The 26,851-nt window shown below is 42.6% G+C and overlaps 1 protein-coding gene across 1 annotated transcript in view; it reads left to right on the top strand.

The window, feature by feature from the left end:
• The window catches only part of LOC106590055 (cadherin-6), a 100,269-nt gene that overhangs the window by 36,550 nt on the left and 36,868 nt on the right, over positions 1 to 26,851 (top strand). The window contains exon 2 of the mRNA XM_014180566.3: positions 17,873 to 18,317. Within this exon, the coding sequence (XP_014036041.1) occupies positions 18,072 to 18,317 (246 nt within the window). The 5' untranslated portion in view covers positions 17,873 to 18,071. The remainder of the gene's footprint in view (positions 1 to 17,872; positions 18,318 to 26,851) is intronic.

Here is a 26,851-nt window from a genome sequence, read left to right on the forward strand (position 1 = left end):
ACTATTTTTGCACCATTTCGTGCTGCTCTGAGACAAGCATGGGGACTGGTCTTGATAAATACATTTTTATTTTTATTTTCACTGAATCATCTTTTGTGTATTGGTTAGACTACAATTATACAATTAGGGTGTAGAAATGTTATGCTCTTAGTGTAACCTTTCTTTCACTAGGCAAATCAGTTAAAGAACAAATTCTTATTTACAAGGACAGCCTACTCCTTCCTCCCTGTCGGGGGAATTGAACCCCGGTCTCCCGCGTGCCCGCACGACACTGGGATTCTTTAGCTAAATAGCCCAGTACTGTAGCCTACTCCCTACTGTCACTTTGTACAGCGCCATATTTTCCGTTCCATCCTAACGGAATTTTTTCCTTTTTCTTGGAATAGAAACACCATAATATTAATCAAATTAATTAAGCTACATTTCTGTCCCATATATTATGTTCTTACAATTTTTTTTTATTATTCTCTAGTACAGCCAGTATTGAAGACTATCAAATGCTTCTCAAAGATGCCTTCTGGTGGTCAAACTAGCACTAACTAGCATTAATGGTACCAGTGGTTGGCACTTAAATAACATGTCATAGAATTCTGCGGCACCATGCAAGCTGTGCCTCTTTTAAACTTTTAAAGGATGAACCACTGTAGCTGACCTGCTGTTTACAGCGTCAATAGACGCTTGAATGAAGATGTGTTTTTACAAAGGTCCCCGTTTGTAATTGTCACCACCAGGCTAGAAAGAGGAAGAGAGGGAAATGAAACAAACTAAACGTGGGAATGCAACGGCCGCTCTGATTTTCAATTCACAGCACGCTGTTTGACCTTTTTGTTGCTGAATCAATGCGTCCGCTTCTAAATTGCACCATTCATTTTATAAAGTAAGGATTTGTTACCAGTCGATCTAATCTCCAGGTACATTATTAAAGCAGAACAAACAAAACAATGAATAATGGAAATAACAACACCTTTTTTAATTACATTTGCTTTGAGTGTGTTTATTTCTGTATTGATATATTTGTGGTGTTTTTCCTGTGGACTGTGTATTGGGATAATTGTTGAGAGAATACGCTTTCACACTTGACTACACATGGCAGGCACAAACACTCGGCACACATTAACACACTTGGCACACACACGCACACGCACACACTTGGCACACACTCACAGGTCATTTGCATTGGAATAGAGGCTCCCATACAGTACCCATCACCGAAGCACAATGGGCAGGCAGGAAATGAGTAATGAGTAAGGCAGGGGAACCAGTCGAACCCCCCGCTGAGTTCTCTCCTTCTTCTCTGTTGTAAATAACAAAAATGCATCCTAAATGGCAAGCTATTCCCAACATAGTGCACTACCTTCAACCAATCCCTTTGGGCACTGGTCAAAAGTAGTGCACTACGTAGGGAATAGGAAACTCTTTTGAATGCAGCCTAAATGCCAAACCTCAGAGGTCGATGTCCGAACCCGTGCGGAAATCGGTGATGCCATCACGTTTTATTACATAAAACACTGTGTGTTTACACTATTGACTTCCTGTTTCTTGCATGTGCAACGGTGCAATTCATTGAATCTGCCTATGTGCAGTCATTCGCCCATGCAGTAGAGCGGCACCTCCCAGTTTCTCCCCCGAAAAGTTACTTATCACAAAAATGTCTGTCAAGTCTGAACGGTTTGAGCAAGAATCTATTTGGACCCCACTATCGAAATTTGAGACTCACGAACACGGACATTTCGGCTTCAAGGGAATCGTCTGAAGGTAACACATTACCGGGATGTAAAAATGATTGGAAGTGAATTGGGCATTTCCACATCAAAGGTATACGGTATAAATAAATACATTTTGAGCTTTCTTATATCTCTCAGATATAGGACAGACACTTCAAAACATACCGCCTTTTGATTTCCTTTTTGACTATCTGTGCTAGCTAAGGAGACAAGAACAAACAAACTAGGATAAAACGATTCACAGACAACAGAGAACGATGGGGGGGGGGGGGAGACAGAGAGAGAGGACCCTCTTCCCTAACCACTATGTCACTCCACTATAGTAAACAGTAACACCACTAGCTAACACAGGGACATGTTCACAGGGCCATCCACTATATAAACAGAGAGAGTAATGAAAAGAAAGAAAGAGAAAAAATACTTCAGATCAAAGAACAGAATCTTGAGAAAGCCGGTATAGTAGGAACCCCATTTTAACACACACAACCTGAGCTAAAGAGGCTAAGGCAACAGAAATACTGGTGGAAAGAAAGGGTTACACCAGTAGCCTATGTCTGCGGTATCTAAACTTGAAGACAAGTGTTGTGAATGTGAGCGGCGGTGGCGGCTGTGGAACGCCGGGTTGAGTAATGGGTTGAGTAATACGGTCGTCTCTGAATGAGAGCGAGGCTGGATATAACGAGAAACGGTCTGCGTCCCAAATGGCACACTATTCCCTATATAGTGCGCTACTTTTGACCAGGGCCCTTAGGGTCTAGTGAAAAGTAGTGCACTATATAGGGAATAGGGTGTCATTAGGGATGCACACAGGGAAATGGCACAGTCGCATTGACTTGGCCCAGATCTTATGATTTATCAGGTTATTTGGTAAGCATTTGGGCAGCCAGGCAAGGTAATGGTGTTTGCATTGAGCTCTGGAGTGATACACGTGGATGTATTGTTGAGGGAACATCCCCTGAACATTGGCATGTATGGTTCGGACTAACACACCCCCGCCCCCTGACAAGGATGGTACAGGTTCATTTGTTTGTTTTGTGTTATTATGCGAATGGTGCATTTGTTGAAATCGACATGCAGTTATTCAGGGCATGATCGAAGAATGCATCGTCCTTATTGGTTATGTCTTAATTTATAGGCTTTCTTTGGTTAATGCCCTGGGTATTCTCTCTGCTAGCTTGAGAGCGGGTGGATGCAGATGGAGAAATGTTAGCAAGGAGTAATGTTGTCTCTGTCAAGTTATACAATCAACCATCATATTCGAAATGCACTTCTGCATACCCGCTCCCTTCCATTAACCTGGTTCAGTTAGAGCCGAAACTGAACGAGTGTGCTTGCATACTCCATTAAAAGGCCTAGAAAAAAAGCGCCAATAGTACTGTTTGTCCATTTTGATACACCGTAGCCAGTTTACGCTTCCTCAAAAAAGTCCAGATTAATCTAAAATAACTAAAGAAATCTGTCATTAATTTTGACATTTTTGCCGAGGACATCTTAGTTGCACAATTTTACATATAACTAATATGCTTGGTACAGTATTTCTCAATGAATAAATGTGCATGAAAACGAGTCGTCTCTCGTTGAATGACACTTTATTGAAGAATCCCTACTGTTGACCAATCACAGACGAAGGGGCGAAGACTTTAGCTTCGAACTTCGGCTTGCCTCCATAAAACCATTTGTGTGCCCGAACAGCTGAAAAAAACATCACCGAAGTCCAAAACGAGCTAAAACTTCACAAAACGTCATCATAATATATGCACAAACTCTACTGAACTGTTTCGGCTGGGAAGCATGTGGACGCCTTTAGGAGATATGACTAAGGTGTGATTATGGTTCAGCCTTAAGGGGACCATAAGAGAATAAAAAGGTTCTACTAATTAACCTTAACAACCTAAGAAAAGCCCAAAAAAAGAGTACAAACAAGGGAAGGACCCTCAGGCTTTCTGTCGAGAGAAAGTGTGTACATGTGTAACGGCTGTCGTATAGAGAGGACCAAGGCGCAGCGTGTTGAGTGCTCATAATTACTGTTTATTAAACTCAGAACACTAAAGAAAATAACAAAGAGAAAACGATCAGCTAACAGTTCTGTCAGGTACTGACGACTACATAGAACACAACTAAACAGAATACAACTGCCCACAAACACAATAGGAAAAAAAACAATTTAAATATGATCTCCAATTAGAGACAACGTGAACCAGCTGCCTCTAATTGGAGATCATCCCAAAAAAACTCCATCATAGAAATAGAAAACTAGAACTAAACATAGAAATAGAAAACATAGAAGAAACACCCGAAGCCCCCTGTCACGCCCTAACCTACTCTACTATAGAAAATGACATCTTACTTGGGTCAGAACGTGACAACATGTACACACTTTGTAAAGGAGAATTACTGCTCTGTAAAAGAGGAATTACTGTGTATGCTACATGCTGCCACATACTTCTCAACATCCTCCAGTTTCTTTGCTGAATCCTCTTTTATTAAAGTAAGGCAGCAATAAATATATTTTCAAGACAAAGACTAGACAGACACTCCCAGTTGAGCCGAAGATCAGGTTTTCTGAATTAGAATCAAGGTCTTATGTTTCTTCTGTTAGTAGGAGGAGGCGAGGAGATTGGTGAAACAAGAACAGCCAGCCAAACACTCTTTACCCAATGGTTTGGCTCATTACTAAAAACCTTGTGACAGAGTAGTGTCCTGTCCAGGTGGTATACATGTACATCATACTGCAGAAACAAGTGATAGGCTCTTGCCCTATGGGCCGTTCTGGCTCGTCCTACGCTACTTACTTTACATCCTTGTGACTTGAGGACAAGGAAATCTAAACCCTACCCAGTAGCCCATCCGTTGGGTTTCCATGCTCTCACAGATGTATGAACAAAAACTGAAAGAAAGACACACACAAAAAGTAAAGAGTTATATTTGGGTTGGCTGCTCTATTCCCAATGCACCAAGTGGTATTTAGTGATATATTTAGCCAAGAAGGGGCGCTAGAGAATAATAGCATGGAGAGCGATACTGTAAGGGAGTGACTCTCTCGGCCTGTGTCCATGTTTGCGTCCCAAATGGCACCCTATTCCCTATGTAGTGCTACATAGTAAATAGGGTGCCATTTGGGATGTAGCCCATGTAGCCCTCTTAATAAAATAAATTCAGAGCGTGACAACATTGTGTCAAGGCGAAGGGAAAGAAGGGAAACTGTGAAACAACCTGTCGCTGACAGTGACACACATTAGCAGCCTTTAAGGGCCTCTTCTTTGGTTTGTACCAGGGCCATGTACCCCCCACTCGCCCGTGGCTGACATTCTCCTATCTCACTTTTAATTGCCCCCCCCCGAGGGCATTTTCTGGGTTGCCGTGGAAGCCTGGGTTGCCGTGGCTCAATGGGTGCGATAGGGTACTGCCTCTCTGTGTCGCTCATCTTCTCTCGTTAGGAGACTAAAGAAACAGAGAGAGAGACAGAGAGAGAGAGAGACACAGAGAGAGAGAGAGATAGACACAGAGAGAGAGAGATAGACACAGAGAGAGAGAGGGATAGACACAGAGAGAAAGAGAGATAGACACAGAGAGAAATAGAGATAGACACAGAGGGAACGAGGAAGAAGAGAGAAAACAAGAGGATGAGTAGTACTGCTGTTCATAGGTCAGTTTTGCCTGCATGGCTCCAGACTATACACAAAATGCCCCTGAAGCCATTTAGTGTAGTTACATATAAAACACTAGAAAAGCTATTAGTCTGCTACATCCAATATGAAGGATACGTTTGTGTGTCTCGCTGTGTCCCTGTCTTTATCTATGAGTCCCTGTGTTCCATACGAGCAATAGATACATTTAATAGCTAATTGTTATGAGTTTAAATGTTATTTCATACAATTCTATGAGCTTAGAATCCCTGGGTCCACTCTCCAAATTGCCAGCTGACACATTCATCTTGCTAACCCTGCACGGAACACAATGCAGAAGTATTCTAGCCACATGTAGTGACTCCAGATAATTGGTGACAGGCAATTTAAAGCTTTTTTTTTATGGTTGCAATTAAATGGCGCAAAAAATGGATGCAAGGAGAAAGAGGGAGTAGAGGCAGAAAATCAAGCAGTGTCAGGGTTGTTGTAAACACTTTCTCTTAACTGTGAGGATATAATTGCGTTGTCATGTTCTATTACACAGGTTCATTATGACGCTGGCACTTACTGGGGCTGGGTACCAAGAAAAGAGAGGAGAGCTACTCAACACACACACACACACACACACACACACACACACACACACACACACACACACACACACACACACACACACACACACACACACACAGAGTCACATACACACCGGTACACACAGATGTAGAGAAAACTAAGCTCTGGATGTAACTGACTTACTGCTACTGGTCCACTGTTGATGGAGAATTAAGGGGTCAGAGAGCTGTGGCAGTGTCCCAAATGGCACCCTATTCCCTACATAGTGCACAACTATTGTATTCTCCCAATTTAAAGTAGTGCACTGCATACACTCTTAAAAATAAAGGTGCAAGTAGGAACCACATTAGGTTCTTGAGAGCAATGCCTTAGGGGAACCATTTTAGGATCTCTGAAGAAACATAAATGTGTTGGTTCTTTGAAGAACCATACAGAAATCCAAAGCAAAGTAGTTCTGCCCTCCAGGACCGGAATTGAATAGCCCTGGTGTAAGGTTTTAAGCCTTATTAGCATATTTTTAGAGTTACCAGTACCACCAATAAGGCCTTCTTTAGATGGCCGAGTATTACCCTAATACAGTGGCCTGAAACTCAAGGTTTACAGGCCACATCAAGCCTGCAAGTCACATTATGCTAGTTTGCAAAGTGATGTGTAAGTCATATTCTACTCCAGCCAGAGAGGGCATATCCAACATTTTAATTCACCCACAACCTGCTTTCAGAATGACGGTCAGGGTTGGGAACACTAAGATATGAGACTAACTTCAACATGCAAACTGGAACAACCATTTCAGTAACAAGCCTAATAAGTCTAAGTAACAGGTTTGAATAGTTTGTAAAAATTGTATTTATATTTTATTTGCAAGAGATACATTAATTAATCAATGTAGATGCAGAAATGTTGATATTGAAACATTTTACACTAGTTAACACTGGCCATAGCTGTGTGCTATGAAAGGGATACATCTGAAGGATTCCACGTTTCAAGAACCTTTTAGAATTCTGAAGAACCGTAGATGCCACATCAAGAACCCCGAACTTAACTCAAAGGTTATTTTTCGGGCAAGAGTTCTCCCAAGGAACCTTAAGAGATGAGGAAGAACAATTTAAGAACCTTTATTTTTTTCAGTGTGTAAGCAATAGGGTGCCATTTGGGACAACATGGATTCCAGTGCATGACAAAATGTGATCAGCGGTGCGAGCGCTCCTCAGGGACAGCAGGCAGGGCCTTTCCATACAGTCAGTCAGGCATTAGCTTCCAGCCTTCCACAGTGACATTATAAAGAAATATATTGAAAGGACTGACTGTCTGCCTCCCACCAGAGCAGAGCAGTGTGTGTGCTTGCGTGCATGCGTGTGTGTGCGTGTGTTGAGAAGCTGAAGACTGGAGGTATTAGAAGGCTCTGAGAAGCAACCCCGGAGACCGCATGGTATTTCCAACCACACTGCTGAGTCCTATAGCAAATCAATAGCTCCCAGTCCCCCACGCTCCCTCACCATGGTCAATTAAGGAAATTCATAAAGTCAAGCGTGTGAGGACTTGGGAAAGAGAAGGAGGGAAATAGGAAGTAAAAGAGAAAAAAATACTTTTAGCTAAAAATGTATTTGAACCAGAGCAATCCACGTGAGAATTACTAAGAGAGAGAATGTGAGTGGGCTGTGGGTTTGGGTACTCTATGGTTCCATCCCAAATGGCACCCTATTTCCTACATAGTGCAATACTTTTGAAAAGAGCCCTATTGGTTGACTATGGGAGCTCGTCAAAGGGAACGCACTATATTTGAGACAGGCCGTCACTCTCACCTGCTTCGTCGGCCCAGAGAGAGCCTGTTGTGACCTATGGGTTCTTATTCCCCCTGCTGAGGCATGCAAAGGACACATTCAAAGTGACTAGCATCGCAAGCGTCTGGAAATCCCCCACGATAATGCATATCAGCTGAAGCGCATGCAGCAGGCATAGAGGAGAGGAGCTTTGGCATGGGATATAATAAACTGCAAGGCATGGGGGAAAAGAGAAAGGAGGACCTAACCCCTCAGCTTTTCCCATTTGCGTTTTGCCTCATAAGGGGAAAGCAGGGTTGAAAGCAGTTAGGGAGGGAGGGCAGGGAGAGAGGCCTTGGCGTGGATGGCTAAAAGGATAGAGAGAAGACAGGTAGGGTAATGGATGGGCTAGACACACACAAACTCTCACCCACACACACAGCTCCTCTCTTAACTGTCCTGCTGACGCTGCTCTGACAGGATGTTTCTACCTCTCCTTCACTCCCTCCATCTCTCTCTTTCTCTCCATCCTCTCGCGCTCTCCCTACCAGTCCCTTACCCACCCTCTCCCCCTTTCAACAATTATCTCTACCTCTTTCTCCCTCGCTCTCTTTCTCCATCTCTCTCCCTCCATCTCTCTCTCTGCCCAACCTACCCTGGCCCTCCCTCTCTCTCCACCTGAGCCTCTCCCGCCATCTCTCCCCCTCTCAACGTGTCTCGACCAGTCTGTCTCTCCCTCTTTCTCTAGCTCAATCTCTCCCCACTTTCTGCATGCAGTTCAAAGTTCTTAATTCAGCAGAATGGCCAGAGATGTTTTCCTTTATGTCCTGTGAGAAAAGCAGAGCTGCCATCCAGCGTTCTGCATCTCTCTATCTGAGCTGAATATGTGTTTGTGTCCCTAATGGCACCCTATTCCCTATATAGTGCACTACTTTTGACCAGTAAAAGTATGGGTCCTGGTCAAAAGTTGTGCACTAGGATGTCATTTGGGACATAGTCTGTGTGTGATAGTGACCGTGGTGCTGCTAGTTCCCAATGCGCCCACTGATAACCCAGCGCCCAGACCCCAGCGGTACCATATCATCGGCCTGGATAGCACCCAGACAGGAATAATGAGCGTAGAATAAGAAGTCATGCCCTTCTTCATCTCTCCATCTTGTTCCATTTTCTCCCCCCATGTTTGTCTAACCATGCCTTCATATATATATATATATATATATATATATATAGAGAGAGAGAGAGAGAGAGAGAGAGAGAGAGAGAGAGAGAGAGAGAGAGAAAATGGGTGAGAGTCTGTGTGTGGCACTGTATGCTCTGTGATTTCATTGTGTGGTTTGCAAACAACCATTTTGCTTAGTATCTTTACAATGATCTGAAGGCAATAAACTCAGATTGACATTGCTCAGGGTCTCCATTGACAGCCTGCTTGCTCTGATAACATAGTGTGACCAAACAGATTCAAGAGATACAAGCTGAGCATGTAGACCTATTAGTCTATTAAAGGTTTATTCAGTTTAGTATACATACAGTACCAGTCAAAAGAACTCATGCAAGGGTTTTCTTTATTCTTACTATTTTCTACAATGTATTATACTAGTGAAGACATCAAAACTATGAAATAACACATATGGAATAAAATGATAGTCCCACTAAGCGCAAACCTGATGTACTTGTAGCCCTTTGTAGCTGTGTCAATGTGTGGATGGAGAAGTAGACTCATTATGTCGAGTCATATTCCTTTAAAGGGGCAATCTGCCCTTCAAGCGGCAAATCTGACCACGACTCCATTTTGCTCCTCCCTTCCTATGGGCAGAAACTCAAACAGGATGTACCCGTGCTAAGGACTATTCAACGCTGGTCTGACCAATCGGAATCCACGCTTCAAGATTGTTTTGATCACGCAGACTGGGACAAGTTCCAGGTAGCCTCAGAGAATCATTTTGACATATATGTTGATTTGGTGAGTGAGTTTATCAGTAAGTGTATAGGAGATGTTGAACCTACTGTGACTATTAAAACCTACCCTAACAGAAACCGTGGCTAGAACTGAAAGTGCGAACCACCGCATTTAACCATGGAAAGGTGACTGGGAATATGGCCAAATACAAAGAGTGTAGTTATTCCCTCTGCAAGTCAATCAAACAAGCAACATGTCAGTACAGAGACAAAGTGGACTCGCAATTCAACGGCTCAGACATGAGACATGAGACCAGAGTCTACAGACAATCATGGACTACAAAAGGAAAAACAGGCACGTCACGGACACCGACGTCTTGCTTCCAGACAAACTAAACACCTTCTTTGCCCGTTTTGAGAATAATACAATGCCACCGACGCGGACCGCTACCAAGGACTGTGGGCTCTCCTTCTCCGTGGTCGCCATGAGGAAGACATTTAAACGTGTTAACCCTCGCAAGGCTCCCGGCCCAGACGCCATCTCTATCCATGTCCTCAGAGCATGGGCAGACCAGCTGGCTGGTGTGTTTACGGACATATTCAATCTCTCCCTATCCCAGTCTGCTGTCCCCACATGCTTCAAGATGGCCACCATTGTTCCTGTACCCAAGAAGGCAAAGGTAACTGAACTAAATGACTATCGCCCTGTAGCACCCACTTCTGTCATCATGAAGTGGTTTGAGACTCTAGTCAAGGATCATAATCACCTCCACCTTACCTGTCACCCTAGACCAACTTCAATTTGCTTACCGCCCCAATAGGTCTACAGACGATGCAATCGCCATCACACTGCACAATCCCATCTGGACAAGAGGAATATCTATGTAAGAAGGCTGTTCATTGACTATAGCTCAGCATTCAACACCACAGTACCCTCCAAGCTCATCATGAAGCTTGAGGCCCTGGGTCTCAACCCCGCCCTGTGCAATTGGGGCCTGGACTTCCTGACGGGCAGCCCCTAGGTGGTGAAGGTAGGAAACAACATCTCTACTTCGCTGATCCTCAACACTGGGACCCCACAAAGGTGCGTGCTAAGCCCCCGCCTGTACTCCCTGTTCACCCATGAGTGCATGTCCATGCACGCCTCCAACTCAATCATCAAGTTCGCAGACAACACAACAGTAGTAGGCTTGATTACCAACAACGATGAGACAGCCAACAGGGAGGAGGTGAGGGCACTCGGAGTGTGGTGTCAGGAAAACAACATCTCACTCAACGTCAACAAAACAAAGGAGATGATCGTGGACTTCAGGAAACAGCAGAGAGCACCCCCCCCCCCCCTCCCCAATCCATATTGAGGGGACAGCATGGAGGTGGAAAGCTTTAAATTCCTAGGCGTACACATCACGGACAAACTGAAATGGTCCACCCACACAGACAATGTGATGAAGAAGTCTCAACAGCACCTCTTCAACCGCAAGAGGCTGAAGAAATTTGGCATGTCACCTAAAACCCTCAGAAACTTTCCAGATGCACAATTGAGAGCATCCTGTCAGGCTGTATCACCACCTGGTACAGCAACTGCACCGCCCACAACTGCAAGTATCTCGAGAGGGTGGTGCGGTCTGCACAACACATCACCAGGGGCAAACTACCTGCCCTCCAGGACACCTACAGCCTGTTCACCATCCAGAAGGCGAGGTCAGTACAGATCAAATCATAATCAAATCAAATCAAATGTATTTATATAGCCATTCTTACATTAGCTGATATCTCAAAGTGCTGTACAGAAACCCAGCCTAAAACCCCAAACAGCAAGCAATGCAGGTGTAGAAGCACGGTGGCTAGGAAAAACTCCCTAGAAAGGCCAAAACCTAGGAAGAAACCTAGCGAGGAACCAGGCTATGAGGGGTGGCCAGTCCTCTTCTGGCTGTGCCGGGTGGAGATTATAACAGAACATGGCCAAGATGTTCAAATGTTCATAAATGACCAGCATGGTCAAATAATAATAATCACAGTTGTCGAGGGTGCAACAAGTCAGCACCTCAAGAGTAAATGTCAGTTGGCTTTTCATAGCCGATCATTGAGAGTATCTCTACCACTCCTGCTGTCTCTAGAGAGTTGAAAACAGCAGGTCTGGGACAGGTAGCACGTCCGGTGAACAGGTCAGGGTTCCATAGCCGCAGGCAGAACAGTTAAAATTGGAGCAGCAGCACGGCCAGGTGGACTGGGGACAGCAAGGAGTCATCATGTCAGGTAATCCTGAGGCATGGTCCTAGGGCTCAGGTCCTCCGAGAGAGAGAAAGAAAGAAAGAAAGAAAGAAAGAAAGAAAGAAAGAAAGAAAGAAAGAAAGAGAGAATTAGAGAGAGCATACTTAAATTCACACAGGACACTGGATAAGACAGGAGAAATACTCCAGATATACAGTAACAGACTGACCCTAGCCCCCCGACACATAAACTACTGCAGCATAAATACTGGAGGCTGAGACAGGAGGGGTCAGGAAACACTGGCCCCATCCGACGATACCCCCGGACAGGGCCAAACAGGCAGGATATAACCCCACCCACTTTGCCAAAGCACAGCCCCCACACCACTAGAGGGATATCTTCAACCACCAACTTACCATCCTGAGACATGGCCGAGTATAGCCCACAAAGATCTCCGCCACGGCACAACCCAAGGGGGGGCGCCAACCCAGACAGGAAGACCACGTCAGTGACTCAACCCACTCAAGTGACGCACCCCTCCTAGGGACGGCATGGAAGAACACCAATAAGCCAGTGACTCAGCCCCTGTAATAGGGTTAGAGGCAGAGAATCCCAGTGGAGAGAGGGGAACTGGCCAGGCAGAGACAGCAAGGGCGGTTCGTTGCTCCAGAGCCTTTCCGTTCACCTTCACACTCCTGGGCCAGACTCCACTCAATCATAGAACCCACTGAAGAGATGAGTCTTCAGTAAAGACTTAAAGGTTGAGACCGAGTCTGCATCTCTCACATGGGTAGGCAGACTATTCCATAAAAATGGAGCTCTATAGGAGAAAGCCCTGCCTTCAGCTGTTTTCTTAGAAATTCTAGGGACAATTAGGAGGCCTGCGTCTTGTGACCGTAGCGTACGTGTAGGTATGTACGGCAGGACCAAATCGGAAAGATAGGTAGGAGCAAGCCCATGTAATGCTTTGTAGGTTAGCAGTAAAACCTTGAAATCAGCCCTTGCCTTAACAGGAAGCCAGTGTAGGGAGGCTGACACTGGAGTAATATGATCAAATAATTTGGTTCTAGTCAGGATTCTAGCAGCCGTATTTAGCACTAACTGAAGTTTATTTAGTGCATTATCCGGGTAGCCGGAAAGTAGAGCATTGCAGTAGTCCAACCTAGAAGTAACAAAAGCATGGATTAATTTTTCTGCATCATTTGTGGACAGAAAGTTTCTGATTTTTGCAATGTTACGTAGATGGAAAAAAGCTGCCCTTGAAACAGTCTTGATATGTTCTTCAAAAGAGAGATCAGGATCCAGAGTAACGCCGAGGTCCTTCACAGTTTTATGTGAGATGACTGTACAACCATCAAGATTAATTGTCAGATTTAACAGAAGATCTCTTTGTTTCTTTGGACCTAGAACAAGCGTCTCTGTGTTGTCCGAGTTTAAAAGTAGAAAGTTTGCAGCCATCCACTTCCTTATGTCTGAAACACAGGCTTCTAGCCAGGGCAATTTTGGGGCTTCACCATGTTTCATTGAACTGTACAGCTGTGTGTCATCCGCATAGCAGTGAAATGTAACATTATGTTTTCGAATGACATTCCCAAGAGGTAAAATATATAGTGAAAACAATAGTGGTCCTAAAACGGAACCTTGAGGAACACCGAAATTTACTTGATTTGTCAGAGAACAAACCATTCACAGAGATAAACTGATATCTTTCCGACAGATAAGATCTAAACCAGGCCAGAACTTGTCCGTGTAGACCAATTTGGGTTTCCAATCTCTCCAAAAGAATGTGGTGATCGATGGTATCAAAAGCAGCACTAAGATCTAGGAGCTCGAGGACAGATGCAGAGCCTCGGTCTGACATCATTAAAATGCCATGAGGCGTTTTAACGCAAATCCATAGACGAAATGTTCAAAAGTTCCATTACCGTTTGTAGAAACATGTCAAACGATGTTTACAATCAATCCTTTAGGGTATTCTTTAACGTAAAATTGCGATAATTTTACAACCGGGCAACAGGTATTCATCCCAGAAGAAAAAGAAAGAACAGCGAACTCGCGTACATGCGCATCACGCGACACCTGTTCTCAGACTGGCCACTGATTGACTGAGCCACAATTTTCTGCCTGGTAACAGGTGACGGATGAAACCAGTTCCTAAAGATTGTTGACAGCCAATGGACGCCTTAGGAGGTGCAACGTAAATCCTATGTCACTGTAGCTTCTCAAGGGATTCAAAAGAAAAACTACATTTCTAATTTCTCCCACTTCCTGATTCAATTTTTCTCAGGTTTTTGCCTGCCATATGAGTTATTTTATACTCACAGACACCATTCAAACATTTTTAGAAACTTCAGAGTGTTTTCTATCCAAATCTACTAATAATATGCATATTCTATTGTCTGGGCCAGAGTAGTAACCTGTTTAAATTGGGTATGTTTTTCATCCGGCCGTGAAAATACTGCCCCCTAGCTCCAAGAGGTTTTAAAAGGTCATTTACCACCTTCACAAGTGCAGTCTCAGTGCTATGATGGGGTCTAAGAACAGACTGAAGCGTTTCGTATACATTGTTTGTCTTCAGGAAGGCAGTGAGTTGCTGCGCAACAGCTTTTTCAATTTTTTTTGAGAGGAATGGAAGATTCGATATAGGCCGAAAGTTTTTTATATTTTCTGGGTCAAGGTTTGGCTTTTTCAAGAGAGGCTTTATTACTGCCACTTTTCGTTGAGTTTGGTACACATCCGGTGGATAGAGAGCCGTTTATTATGTTCAACATAGGAGGGCCAAGCACAGGAAGCAGCTCTTTCAGTAGTTTAGTTGGAATAGGGTCCAGTATGCAGCTTGAAGGTTTAGAGGCCATGATTATTTTCATCATTGTGTCAAGAGATATAGTACTAAAACACTTTAGTGTCTCCCTTGATCCTAGGTCCTGGCAAAGTTGTGCAGACTGAGGACAACTGAGCTTTGGAGGAATACGCAGATTTAAAGAGGAGTCCGTAATTTGCTTTCTAATGATCATGATCTTTTCCTCAAAGAAGTTTATGAATTTATTACTGCTGAAGTGAAAGCCATCCTCTCTTGGGGAATGCTGCTTTTTAGTTAGCTTTGCGACAGTATCAAAAATAAATTTCGGATTGTTCTTATTTTCCTCAATTGAGTTGGAAAAATAGGATGATCGAGCAGCAGTGAGGGCTCTTCGATACTGCACGGTACTGTCTTTCCAAGCTAGTCGGAAGACTTCCAGTTTGGTGTGGCGCCATTTCCGTTCCAATTTTCTGGAAGATGTACCAAAGCTGGGACCGAGAGACTGAAAAACAGCTTCTATCTCAAGGACGTCAGACTGTTAAACAGCCATCACTAACACAGAGAGGCTGCTGCCTACATACAGACTTGAAATCATTGGCCACTTTAATAAATGGATCACTAGTCACTTTAATAACGCCACTTTATTAATGTTTACATATCTTTCATAACTCATGTCATATGTATATACTGTTTTTTTATACCATCTATTGCATCTTGCCTATGGCACTCTGTCATTGATCATCCATGTATTTATATGTATATATTCTTATTCCATTTCTTTACTTAGATTTGTGTGTATTAGGTAGTTGTTGTGGAATTGTTAGATTACATGTTAGATATTGCTGCACTGTCGGAACCAGAAGGACAAGCATTTCGCAACACATGCAATAACATTTGCAAACCATGTGTATGTGACCAATAACATTTGATTTGATTTGAAAATATACAGATCACACTTTCCAATTGGCTATACTTAAACTCTTTAACGTCATCCTCAGATCTGGCATCTTCCCCAATATTTGGAACTAACGACTGATCACCCAAATCCACAAATGCCTCAATTTTGACCCCAATAACTACCGTGGGATATGCGTCAACAGTAACTTTGGGACAATCCTCTGCATTATCATTAACAGCAAACCAAAATACTGTACAAAAGACCATGTATTCACCCTGCACACCTAAATTGACAAAAAAAAGTTGTTGTCACATGCTTTGTTGATTTCAAAAAAGCTTTTGATTATATTTGGCATGAGGGTCTATTATACAAATTGATGGAAAGTGGTGTTGAGGGAAAAACATATGACATTATAAAATCCATGTACACAAACAACAAGTGTGCAGTTAAAATTTACAAAAAACACACCATTCTTTCCACAGGATCAGGGGGTGAGACAGGCATGCAGCTTGAGCCACACCCTCTTCAACATATATATCAACGAATTGGTCAGGGCACTAGAATGGTCTGCAGCACCCGGCCTCACCCTAATAGAATTTGAAGTCAAATGTCTAGTGTTTGCTGATTATCTGGTCCTTCTGTCCCCGACCAATGATGGCCTACAGCAGCACCTAGATCTTCAGTACAGATTCTGTCAGACCTGGGTCCTGACAGTGAATTTCAGTAAGTCAAAAATAATGGTGTTCCAAAAAAGGTACAGTTGCCAGGACCACAAATTACCATTCTTGTCCCACTTTAAATGACGTGGAGCTTATAAAGCCTACATAAACACTACATAAATGTGTTGCAAATCATCTATAACCATATGTCATACTCTGTAAAGGGTTCATAAATGTAGCATAACTGTGTGACATAACCACCAATGTCAAACGTGACATAACCCACTAGGTCAAATATGACAAAACCTGTGCTTTATAAAGGGTGGCGTGCCGGGACCACCCATTCGTTAAAGAAAAGATGCACGCATGACTAAGTCGCTTTGTATTAAAGTGTCTGCTAAATTGTATATATTACTCAAAAATATTTATAGGATGGCCCAACCTCTTTCCATCTTGGGTGCATTGCCAATATTGGACCTGACCTAAACTTTTCCCCGCTCTGAAGTGCAGTCATTTCAGCAAAAAACAGTGGTAGGACCTTTTTGAAATCTATTTTTATTTTTGGCATAATTCAGTTTTTTTTCTCCAAAATTCAGTTTTCTCTGTTTTGTTTTTCTAGGTTTCCGATCTCCCCCCCCCCCCGAATTCTGGTTTTCCCCCAGTTTTTTCACACTTTTTTAACAGAAAAACAGCAACATTCGATTTTCTGTGTTCACAAAAATGCTTATACCATATCAGGGAATGACTTTTCAGTTCTGGGAAAAATCTTAGCAACTTATTGTAGTTTCCCTTTAATTCAGTGTACATGCCCTGCACAGTTTTTTGGATAGTGGTGTTTCTGTATCACAGTAAGCGCACATGCGCACATGAGTTCGCAAATCAAATGCCCACTTGTGGTGCCACTGGACAGCAAAAAAAGAAGCAAGTTAACCTTTATTTATTGTAATTTAAATGAATTTGTAGTAGTCTAGTGTTGACATAGTTATTTCAATCGTTATTTCAAATAATTTCACAACAATTGCTAGCTAGCTAATAACATTTTGCTAGCTAGCAGGGTCAGCTAAATAAAAATTCCCCTACATACAGCCACGTCTCATAGTCACATCATGAGATTTGTGACCCGTTGCCACAAAAAAGGGCAATCAGTGAAGAACTAACACAATTGTAAATTCAACCCATATGTATTTATTTAAGTATTTGCACATAGTTACAACACTGTATATAGACATAAATTACATTTGAAATGTCTTTATTATTTTTGTAATGTTTACTTTTATTGTTTATTGAATTTCTGCTTTGGTAATGTAAAGATATGTTTCCCATGCCAATAAAGCCCCTTGAATTGAATTGAGAGAGAGACACAGACAGACAGACAGACAGACAGACAGACAGACAGACAGACAGACAGACAGACAGACAGACAGACAGACAGACAGACAGACAGACAGACAGACAGACAGACAGACAGACAGACAGACAGACAGACAGACAGACAGACAGACAGACAGACAGACAGAGTGTGAGGGAGAGAGAAATAAAGAGTCAGAGAGAGGGGGGGGTGAAAGGAGGAAAGCATATGTTGCTGAGAAGAAGGGAGACAGGACAGGAGGAGACGAAAGTTATGGCTTAGCTCCTACAGACAGGGATTGTTGCATCAAATATCATAGTAGTTAACTGTTCCAAGTATTCCCAGTACTAACATCCTGACTGTGTTCTATGTTCCAGATACTGGCTGGACCTGGGCCCCAATGGCAGACTGACAGCCCGTGCTGCTACTGCGGACCTACTCTCAGACCTGGAGGAGTGACCCAATGACTAAACTTCTGACTAAAGTCCACTGACCACTTCACACTAACACCCAGAGGGAGTAGAACATCTCGCTGAGCCAAGCTGTATTTGGAGCTTTGTAGCTACTGGCCTGGCCATGTTGAGAGGAAGAACTGTACTTCTCCTGCTGGTCCTCTGGGCATACCTGTGTTCCCATGGGGATGGACTGCGAGCCCTGAGGAGGACTACAGGGGGGAGGCGGGGGGACGCAGGGGTGGGGTTGACGCTGATGGGACAGGACGCTAATGGAGTGCCTCTGAGACGCTCCAAACGAGGATGGATGTGGAACCAGTTCTTCCTGCTGGAAGAGTACACAGGGTTGGATCACCAGTATGTTGGCAAGGTACGGCGTGATGTTAATTATCTCCTTTGTTTTCTATTCTTAATTTTTTGTCATTATTGTTCTCATCTCATTGTCTGAGTTCGACAGGATGAAAGGTGGGGACTTATATTATTATTCTGATATTGGTTGATTGAATAAGACATTTCAGTCATAGCCAGCATTCCAGCCATAACTAATAATTTTGAAATAGGATACACACCATATATTATAATTCTCAGATGGCCTAAAATGTACTTTGATTGAGATACAATACTTTCACTGGTAAAGCAGACTCCTCCATGTACTTCTCCCTAGATCTGTACCTAGAGGAAACTTCCCCTGAGCACTGCCTCCTAGGCTGACTCGGATGTTGTGTTGTCTGATGTGTTTAGTGCTGACTGTCAGTTATGTGGTAGCTCGGCCGATGTCCACTCCACTCATATCAAAGCATCCTACGGAGGTAGTGGACTAGTTCCCTACTGCCGAACACACAGGCTTCTTACGGCCATTATTTGTCCAACAAAATCAAAACACAATGTCGACCCAGTTACATAACGGAGAGTAGGCCTACAGCAAAGAATATCCAATAAGAAATGCTTTACATAGCTAGATGAGAGAGTTGAGGAAGTCGATATCACTCTGTTTGCAACATCGTACAACATACTGTTATTGAGAGATTGTGAATGTCAAGCATCCCAGCCAAGGTCAGGACAAGTGACGAGGAGTAAAGAGTTTCTTGTGAGGACTGGGATGTGTCCCAAATGGCAGCCTATTCTCTATATATTGCATTACTGGTCAAAAGTAGTGCACTATATAAAGAATAGGGTGCCATTTGGGATGAAACACTGGATGAATAGGGTCTGGTTGCTTTGCATTCCTGTGGTGCAGTCGGTCTCTCCGTCCACCCAGAGGATAGAGCCATCCAACCCAAATAAGATTCCACAACATAACATCGTCCCCAAGCGAGGCTTGACTTTCAGCCTTGCTTCTAAAACGATTACAGAGCTTGTGAAGGAACGAAGCGGAGGAGGAGGGAAGAACAAATATGAGAACAAAAAAAGACAGATAGAGAGAAGAAAAAAAAGTAAAGAAAATACAAGACGGTTGAGATCAAAAGTCAACCACTGGAGCATAATCAAACCACTTTATCTCCTTTGAGCATTGATTGATGTTTCAGCTCGTCCTTTAGCGTGTAAAGGGCTAATAGACTGTGAGGGTATATGGATTATCAGAACATGGTTAGCACACACGCAAGTGCACACACACACACACCACACACACACACACACACACACACACACACACACACACACACACACACATTAAATACGCACACACTAGAGACGCGCAGACTCACGGCAACAACCCTTGAGCTACGGTGGGGCTGCGTCCTTAAGAGCCTTTCTACTGAAGATAGACACCATTAAGGTATCAAGCCATTGAGTGTTTCACTTAATCAAGCCTCTCTGAGCGATGTGTGTTATTTCGCAAGTACACACAGATGCCGGGACATTCTTCTCTATACTCTTAGAAATAAGGATACAGTTAGGGTACAAAATGTACCCTGGGGTACAACAAATATTAAATACACATAATGTACCTTCAGAGGTACACATAATGATGTCACATGGTGCTGTTTGGTACCTTTTTAGGGTATATGTGCAGACAATTTAGTATAATGGTACATTTTTGTACCCAATATTTTGAATATATAGTGTACACTACATGACCAAAGGTATGTGGACACCTGTTCGTCAAACATCTCATTCCAAAATCATGGGCATTAATATGGAGTTGTTCCCCCCTTTGCTGCTATAATAGCCTCCACTCCTCTGGGAAGGCTTTCCACTAGATGCTGGAACATTGCTGCGGGGACTTGCTTCCATTCAGTCACAACAGCATAGTGAGGTCGGGCACTGATGTTAGGCGAGTAGGCCTGGCTCGCAGTCGGCGTTACAATTCATCTCAAAGGTGTTCGATGGGGTTGAGATCAGGGCTCTGTGCAGCCCAGTCTAGTTCTTCCACAACGATCTCGACAAACCATTTCTGAATGGACCTTGCTTAGTGCACGGCGCATTGTCATGCTGAAACAGGAAAGAGACTTCCCCAAACTATTGACATAAAATTGGAAGCACAGAATCGTCTAGAATGTCATTGTATGCTGTAGCATTAAGATTTCCTTTCAATGGAACTTAGGCGCCTAGCCCGAACCATGAAAAACAGCCCCAGATCATTATTCCTCCTTCAAGAAACTTTACAGTCGGCACTATGCATTATGGCAGGTAGCATTCTCCAAAACTCAGATTTGTCCGTCAGACTGCCAGATGGTGAACCGTGATTTATCACTCCAGAGAACGCTTTTCCACTGCTCCAGCTGACGCTTGGCATTGCGCATGGTGATCTTAGGCTTATGTGCGCCTTCTCGGCCATGGAAACCCATTTCATGAAGCTCCCGACAAAGAGTTATTTTGCTGACATTGCTTCCAGAGGCAGTTTTGAACTTGGAAGTGAGTTTTGCAACCGAGGACAGACGATTTTTACATGCTTCGTGCTTCAGCACTCAGCGGTCCAATTCTGGGAGCTTGTGTGGCCTACCACTTCGTGGCTGAGCCGTTGTTTCTCCTAGACGTTTCCACTTCACAATAATTGCACTTACAGTTGACCGGAATAGCTCTAGCAGGGCTGAAATTTGACGAACTGACTTGTTAGAAAGGTGGTATCCTATGACGGTGCCACGTTGAAAGTCACTGTGCTCTTCAGTAAGGCCGTTCTACTGCCAATGTTTGTCTATGGAGATTGCATGGCTGTGTGCTCGATTTTATATACCTGTCAGCAACGGGTGTGGCTGAAATAGACGAATCCACATGTATATATAGTGTAAAATCATCACACTCTACGGTGAAGACACATTTCTGTTTCCCAGGGTACAAATGCATTTTGTGTACCCTCAATACCCACCATAATGTACAATGATTCATTTGTGCCACTTTTAAGGAACTAACGGCTTTGTCAAAGTAACCACATTTCCATCCACAGTTTTATGCGAATAAAGTCATTCCGTATACAACATTTATCACGACAGCTGTGATGGAAACAAAAAGTTTTGGTACAATTTGATAAGTGCCACAATTTGTTTGTTCAACATGGTGGGATCTTTTTGTGTCTGTCAAATGTATTATACGAGAAATGGCAGTGGAAACGCCTTTATGTGGAAATATTGATATAATAACATAATTTCAAAGTAAACTTGGAGTCACACGATGATATGCTCAGTTGTCCTGCCACTACAACTCTGTAAACTAGTTGTTGTTCCCTACACTCGCAATAACACCTGCTGACCATGTGTATGTGACCAATACAATTTGATTGTATTTGATTTTATTTGAAACAATACAGTTTATTAGGCTACAGATTAAATACGTTATTATGAACTTCACAGAATGGTGAAAGTGCACGGTGATGAGCTTGATGCTTCTTTTCAATAACTATTGTGGGTTTATTCTGATCGATGCTTGACTGCCGTTTGACAAATACAAATCTTCTCGCTCTTATCCATAATAATTGTATCATGTACACTAGCCTAGAGTTGAACATGCAAGAGAAATACAGTAAACTTTAGATTTTTATTCTGTACGGTCGTGGCCAAAGGTTTTGAGAATGACACAAATATAAATTTTCACAAAGTCTCCTGCCTCAGTGGGTATTATGGTAATTTGCATATACTCCAGAATGTTATGAAGAGTGATAAGATGAATTGCAATTAATTGCAAAGTCCCTCTTTGCCATGCAAATGAACTGAATCCCCAAAAAACATTTCCACTGCATTTCAGCTCTGCCACAAAAGGACCAGCTGACATCATGTCAGTGATTCTCTCGTTAACCTGTTTAGGATAGGGGGCAGTATTGACACGGCTGGATAAAAAACATACCCGATTTAATCTGGTTACCACTCCTACCCAGTAACTAGAATATGCATATACTTATTACATATGGATAGAAAACACCCTACATTTTCTAAAACTGTTTGAATGGTGTCTGTGAGTATAACAGAACTCAAATGGCAGGTCAAAACCTGAGAGATTCCTTTACAGGAAGTGGCCTGTCTGACCATTTCTTGAACTTGTTTTCCATCTCTATCATTTACTAAGGATCTCTGCTCTAACCTGACACTTCCCACGTCGTCCATAGGCGCTCAGAGCCCGGGAAAAAACAGAATGTCGTCATTCCAGCCCCAGGCTGAAACACATTATCGCCTTTCTCAAGTGGCCGATCAAGGGACACTGGCTTATGCGCGTGACCCCGACCGCCCCCGCCTTTGGGATTTTTTCCTCTGTTTGCCGAAAAGGAGATTCCCTGTCGGAATATTATCGCTTTTCTACGAGAAAAATGTCGTAAAAATTGATTTTAAACAGCGGTTGACATGCTTCGAAGTACGGTAATGGAATACTTAGAATTTTATTGTCACGAATTGCGCCATGCGCGCGACACTTCTTTACTATTTCGGATAGTGTCTGGAACGCACGAACAAAACGCCGCTATTCGGATATAACGATGGATTATTTTGGACCAAACCAACATTTGTTATTGAAGTAGCAGTCCTGGGTGTGTATTCTGACGAAGACAACAAAAGGTAATCAAACTTTTATAATAGTAAATATGATTATGGTGAGTGCTAAACTTGCCGGGTGTCTAAATAGCGAGCCCGTGATGCCTGGGCTATGTACTTAGAATATTGCAAAATGTGCTTTCACCAAAAAGCTATTTTAAAATCGGACATATCGAGTGCATAGAGGAGGTCTGTATCTATAATTCTTAAAATAATTGTTATGCTTTTTGTGAACGTTTATCGTGAGTAATTTAGTAAAATGTTAGCGAATTCCCCGGAAGTTTGCGGGGGGTATGCTAGTTCTGAACGTCACATTAACGAGTGTGGTTTGGGTTTATGTGACATTATATGCTAGCTTGAAAAATGGGTGTCTGATTATTTCTGGCTGGGTACTCTGCTGACATAATCTAATGTTTTGCTTTCGTTGTAAAGCCTTTTTGAAATCGGACAGTGTGGTTAGATTAACGAGAGTCTTGTCTTTATCCTCTCTGGGCTAGGCGGGACGAATTCGTCCCACCTACGTAACAGCCAGTTGAATCCTGTGACGCGATTTTTAAAACCTTTGAAATGCTATTACTTCAATTTCTCAAACATATGACTATTTTACAGCTATTTAAAGACAAGACTCTCGTTAATCTAACCACACTGTCCGATTTCAAAAAGGCTTTACAACGAAAGCAAAACATTAGATTATGTCAGCAGAGTACCAAGCCAGAAATAATCAGACACCCATTTTTCAAGCTAGCATATAATGTCACAAAAACCCAGAAGACAGCTAAATGCAGCACTAACCTTTGATGATCTTCATCAGATGACAACCCTAGGACATTATGTTATACAATACATGCATGTTTTGTTCAATCAAGTTCATATTTATATCAAAAACCAGCTTTTTACATTAGCATGTGACGTTCAGAACTAGCATACCCCCCGCAAACTTCCGGGGAATTCGCTAACAATTTACGAAATTACTCACGATAAACGTTCACAAAAAGCATAACAATTATTTTAAGAATTATAGATACAGAACTCCTCTATGCACTCCATATGTCCGATTTTAAAATAGCTTTTTGGTGAAAGCACATTTTGCAATATTCTAAGTACATATCCCAGGCATCAAGGGCTAGCTATTTAGACACCCGGCAAGTTTAGCACTCACCAATATCAGCTTTACTATTATAAAAGTTTGATTACCTTTTGTTGTCTTCGTCAGAATGCCCTCCCAGGACTGCTACTTCAATAACAAATGTTGGTTTGGTCCAAAATAATCCATCGTTATATCCGAATAGCGGCGTTTTGTTCGTGCGTCCCAGACACTATCTGAAATGGTAAATCAGGGTCGTGCGCATGGCGCAATTCGTGACAAAAAAAATCTAAATATTCCATTACCGTACTTCGAAGCATGTCAACCGCTGTTTAAAATCCATTTTTATGCAATTTTTCTCGTAAAAAAGCGATAATATTCCGACCGGGAATGTCCATTTAGCTAAACAGAGGAAAGAAAACACAGCTTTCGGTCGACGCGGGCACGAGCCTGAGTCTCACAGTACCTTAACCAGCCACTACCCAAACGCGCTACTTTTTTTCAGCCAGAGCCTGCAAAGCCACGATTCCGCTTTTTGCCGCCTTCTGAGAACCTATGGGAGCCGTAGGAAGTGTCACGGGACAGCTAAGATCCTCACTCTTCAATAAACAGAGACAAGAAGAACGACACCTTGTCAGACAGGCCACTTCCTGTAAAGGAATCTCTCAGGTTTTTGCCTGCCATATGAGTTCTGTTATACTCACAGACACCATTCAAACAGTTTTAGAAACTTTAGGGTGTTTTCTATCCATATGTAATAAGTATATGCATATTCTAGTTACTGGGTAGGAGTGGTAACCAGATTAAATCGGGTACGTTTTTTATCCGGCGGTGTAAATACTGCCCCCTAGCCCTAACAGGTTAAAATGGTGTAAAATAGTCATATGTTTGAAAAATTGAAGTTTTTGCATTTTTGAGGTTTTTGAATAACGCGCCACGGGATTACACTGGCTGTTACGTAGGTGGGACGATTTGGTGCCACCTACCCTAGAGAGGTTAACCCCTGTGCGGCCTCATCCAGCGAAAAATCCTATCGCCATTAGCATAACAAAATGTAATCTTTTTTTTTTCTATTTTTTTTTTTCAAATTATATCGTTTTATAGATACACCTCTCCTGAATCGAACCACGTCGTCCGATTTCAAAAAGGCTTTACAGCAAAAGCAAAACATTAGATTATGTTAGAGGAGTATATCGTAAAAGTAGCCACATAGCCATTTTCCGACCAACCACATGCATCACAAATAACCAAAAAACAGCTAAATGCAGCACAAACTTTGACAGTCTTCATCAGATGACACACCTAGGACATCATGTTACACAATACATGCATTCTTTTGTTCGATAAAGTTCATATTTATATATAAAAACAGCATTTTACATCGGTGCGTAACGTTGACTAACTATTTTCCCTCAAATGCATCCAATGAAACAGCGCTACAATTTACTAAATTACTATTCGAAAACATTTTTAAAATGTAATATTGTCATTCTAAGATTTATAGATGAATATCTCTTGAAAGCACCTGTAATGCCAGATTTAAAAATAACTTTACTGGGTAATCATACTTTGCGATGAAAGGGGATGCGATACTCTGAAAAATAGGCTAACGTTACAGGTCAGCGCCATCTTGGAACAATCGTATATCAAATCTAGTCTTCTATATTTTTGTAAATATTTCCTTACCTTTGATTATCTTCATCAGAATGCACTCCCAGGAATCCCAGGTCCACAAGAAATGTATTTTCGTTCGAAAAAGTTATTCCTTTATGTCCCAATTGCTTTTTCTGGTTAGGGCGTCCTGAAGGCTGCTCCAAAACTTCCATCGTGAGCGCGAAACCTCTCTTGCCAAAATTTTACATTTAGGTTCGTTCAAACATGTCAAACGTTGTATAACATAAATCTCTCGGGCCTTTTACATCCACAGATCCTGTAACATTCAAGGGGGACGATTTCATTGTCTTTCAAAACGTTTCGAAAGTTGGGGGTAGGCAGGGGCGCCGGCGTCATATTGGTGATGGCCCTCCCCATGTCACTGTGTTCCATAGCCTCTCTTTCAGCCAGTTTTCACAGTAGGAGACCCAAACCACTTTGTAAAGACTGGGGACATCTAGTGGAAGCAATAGGAAGTGCTCAATGAACCATTGCTCACAGTGTGAGTTATAGGCACAGCGCTGAAGTTGACTCCGCAATTCAGAATTCCACATCCTGTTACGATCGGTCTCAGGGTTTTGACTGCCATATGAGTTCTGTTATACTCACAGACACCATTCAAACAGTTTTATAAACTTTAGGGTGTTTTCCATCCACATATATTAATTACATGCATATCCTAGCTTCTGAGTTTGAGTAGGAGGCCGTTGAAAATGGGCACGAATTCTTTCCAAAACGCGCTGTAGCGCCCCCTATCCTAGGCGAACTCGAAGAGGTTAATCCCATTGAGAACTTGGGGTCAAACCTCAAGAGGCGGGTGGACAAACAAAAACCCACAAATTCTGACAAACTCCAAGCATTGATTATGCAAAAATGGGCTGCCATCAGTCAGGATGTGGCTCAGAAGTTAATTGACAGCATGCCAGGGCGGAATGCAGAGGTCTTGAAAAATAAGGGTCAACACTGCAAATATTGACTCTTTGCATGAACTTCATGTAATTGTCAATAAAAGCCTATGACCCTTATGAAATACTTGTAATTATACTTCAGTATTCCATAGTAACATCTGACAAAAATATCTAAAGACCCTGAAGCAGGAAACTTTGTGGAAATTAATATTTGTGTCATTCTCAAACCTTTTGGCCACGACTGTACATGAAAACTTCAGTGAAAAAGAAGATTTTGTGTGCACTACATAATCAGCACTGATTT

This window comes from Salmo salar, chromosome 29 (assembly GCF_965601325.2).
Source record: "Salmo salar chromosome 29, fSalSal1, whole genome shotgun sequence".
NCBI lineage: Eukaryota > Metazoa > Chordata > Actinopteri > Salmoniformes > Salmonidae > Salmo > Salmo salar.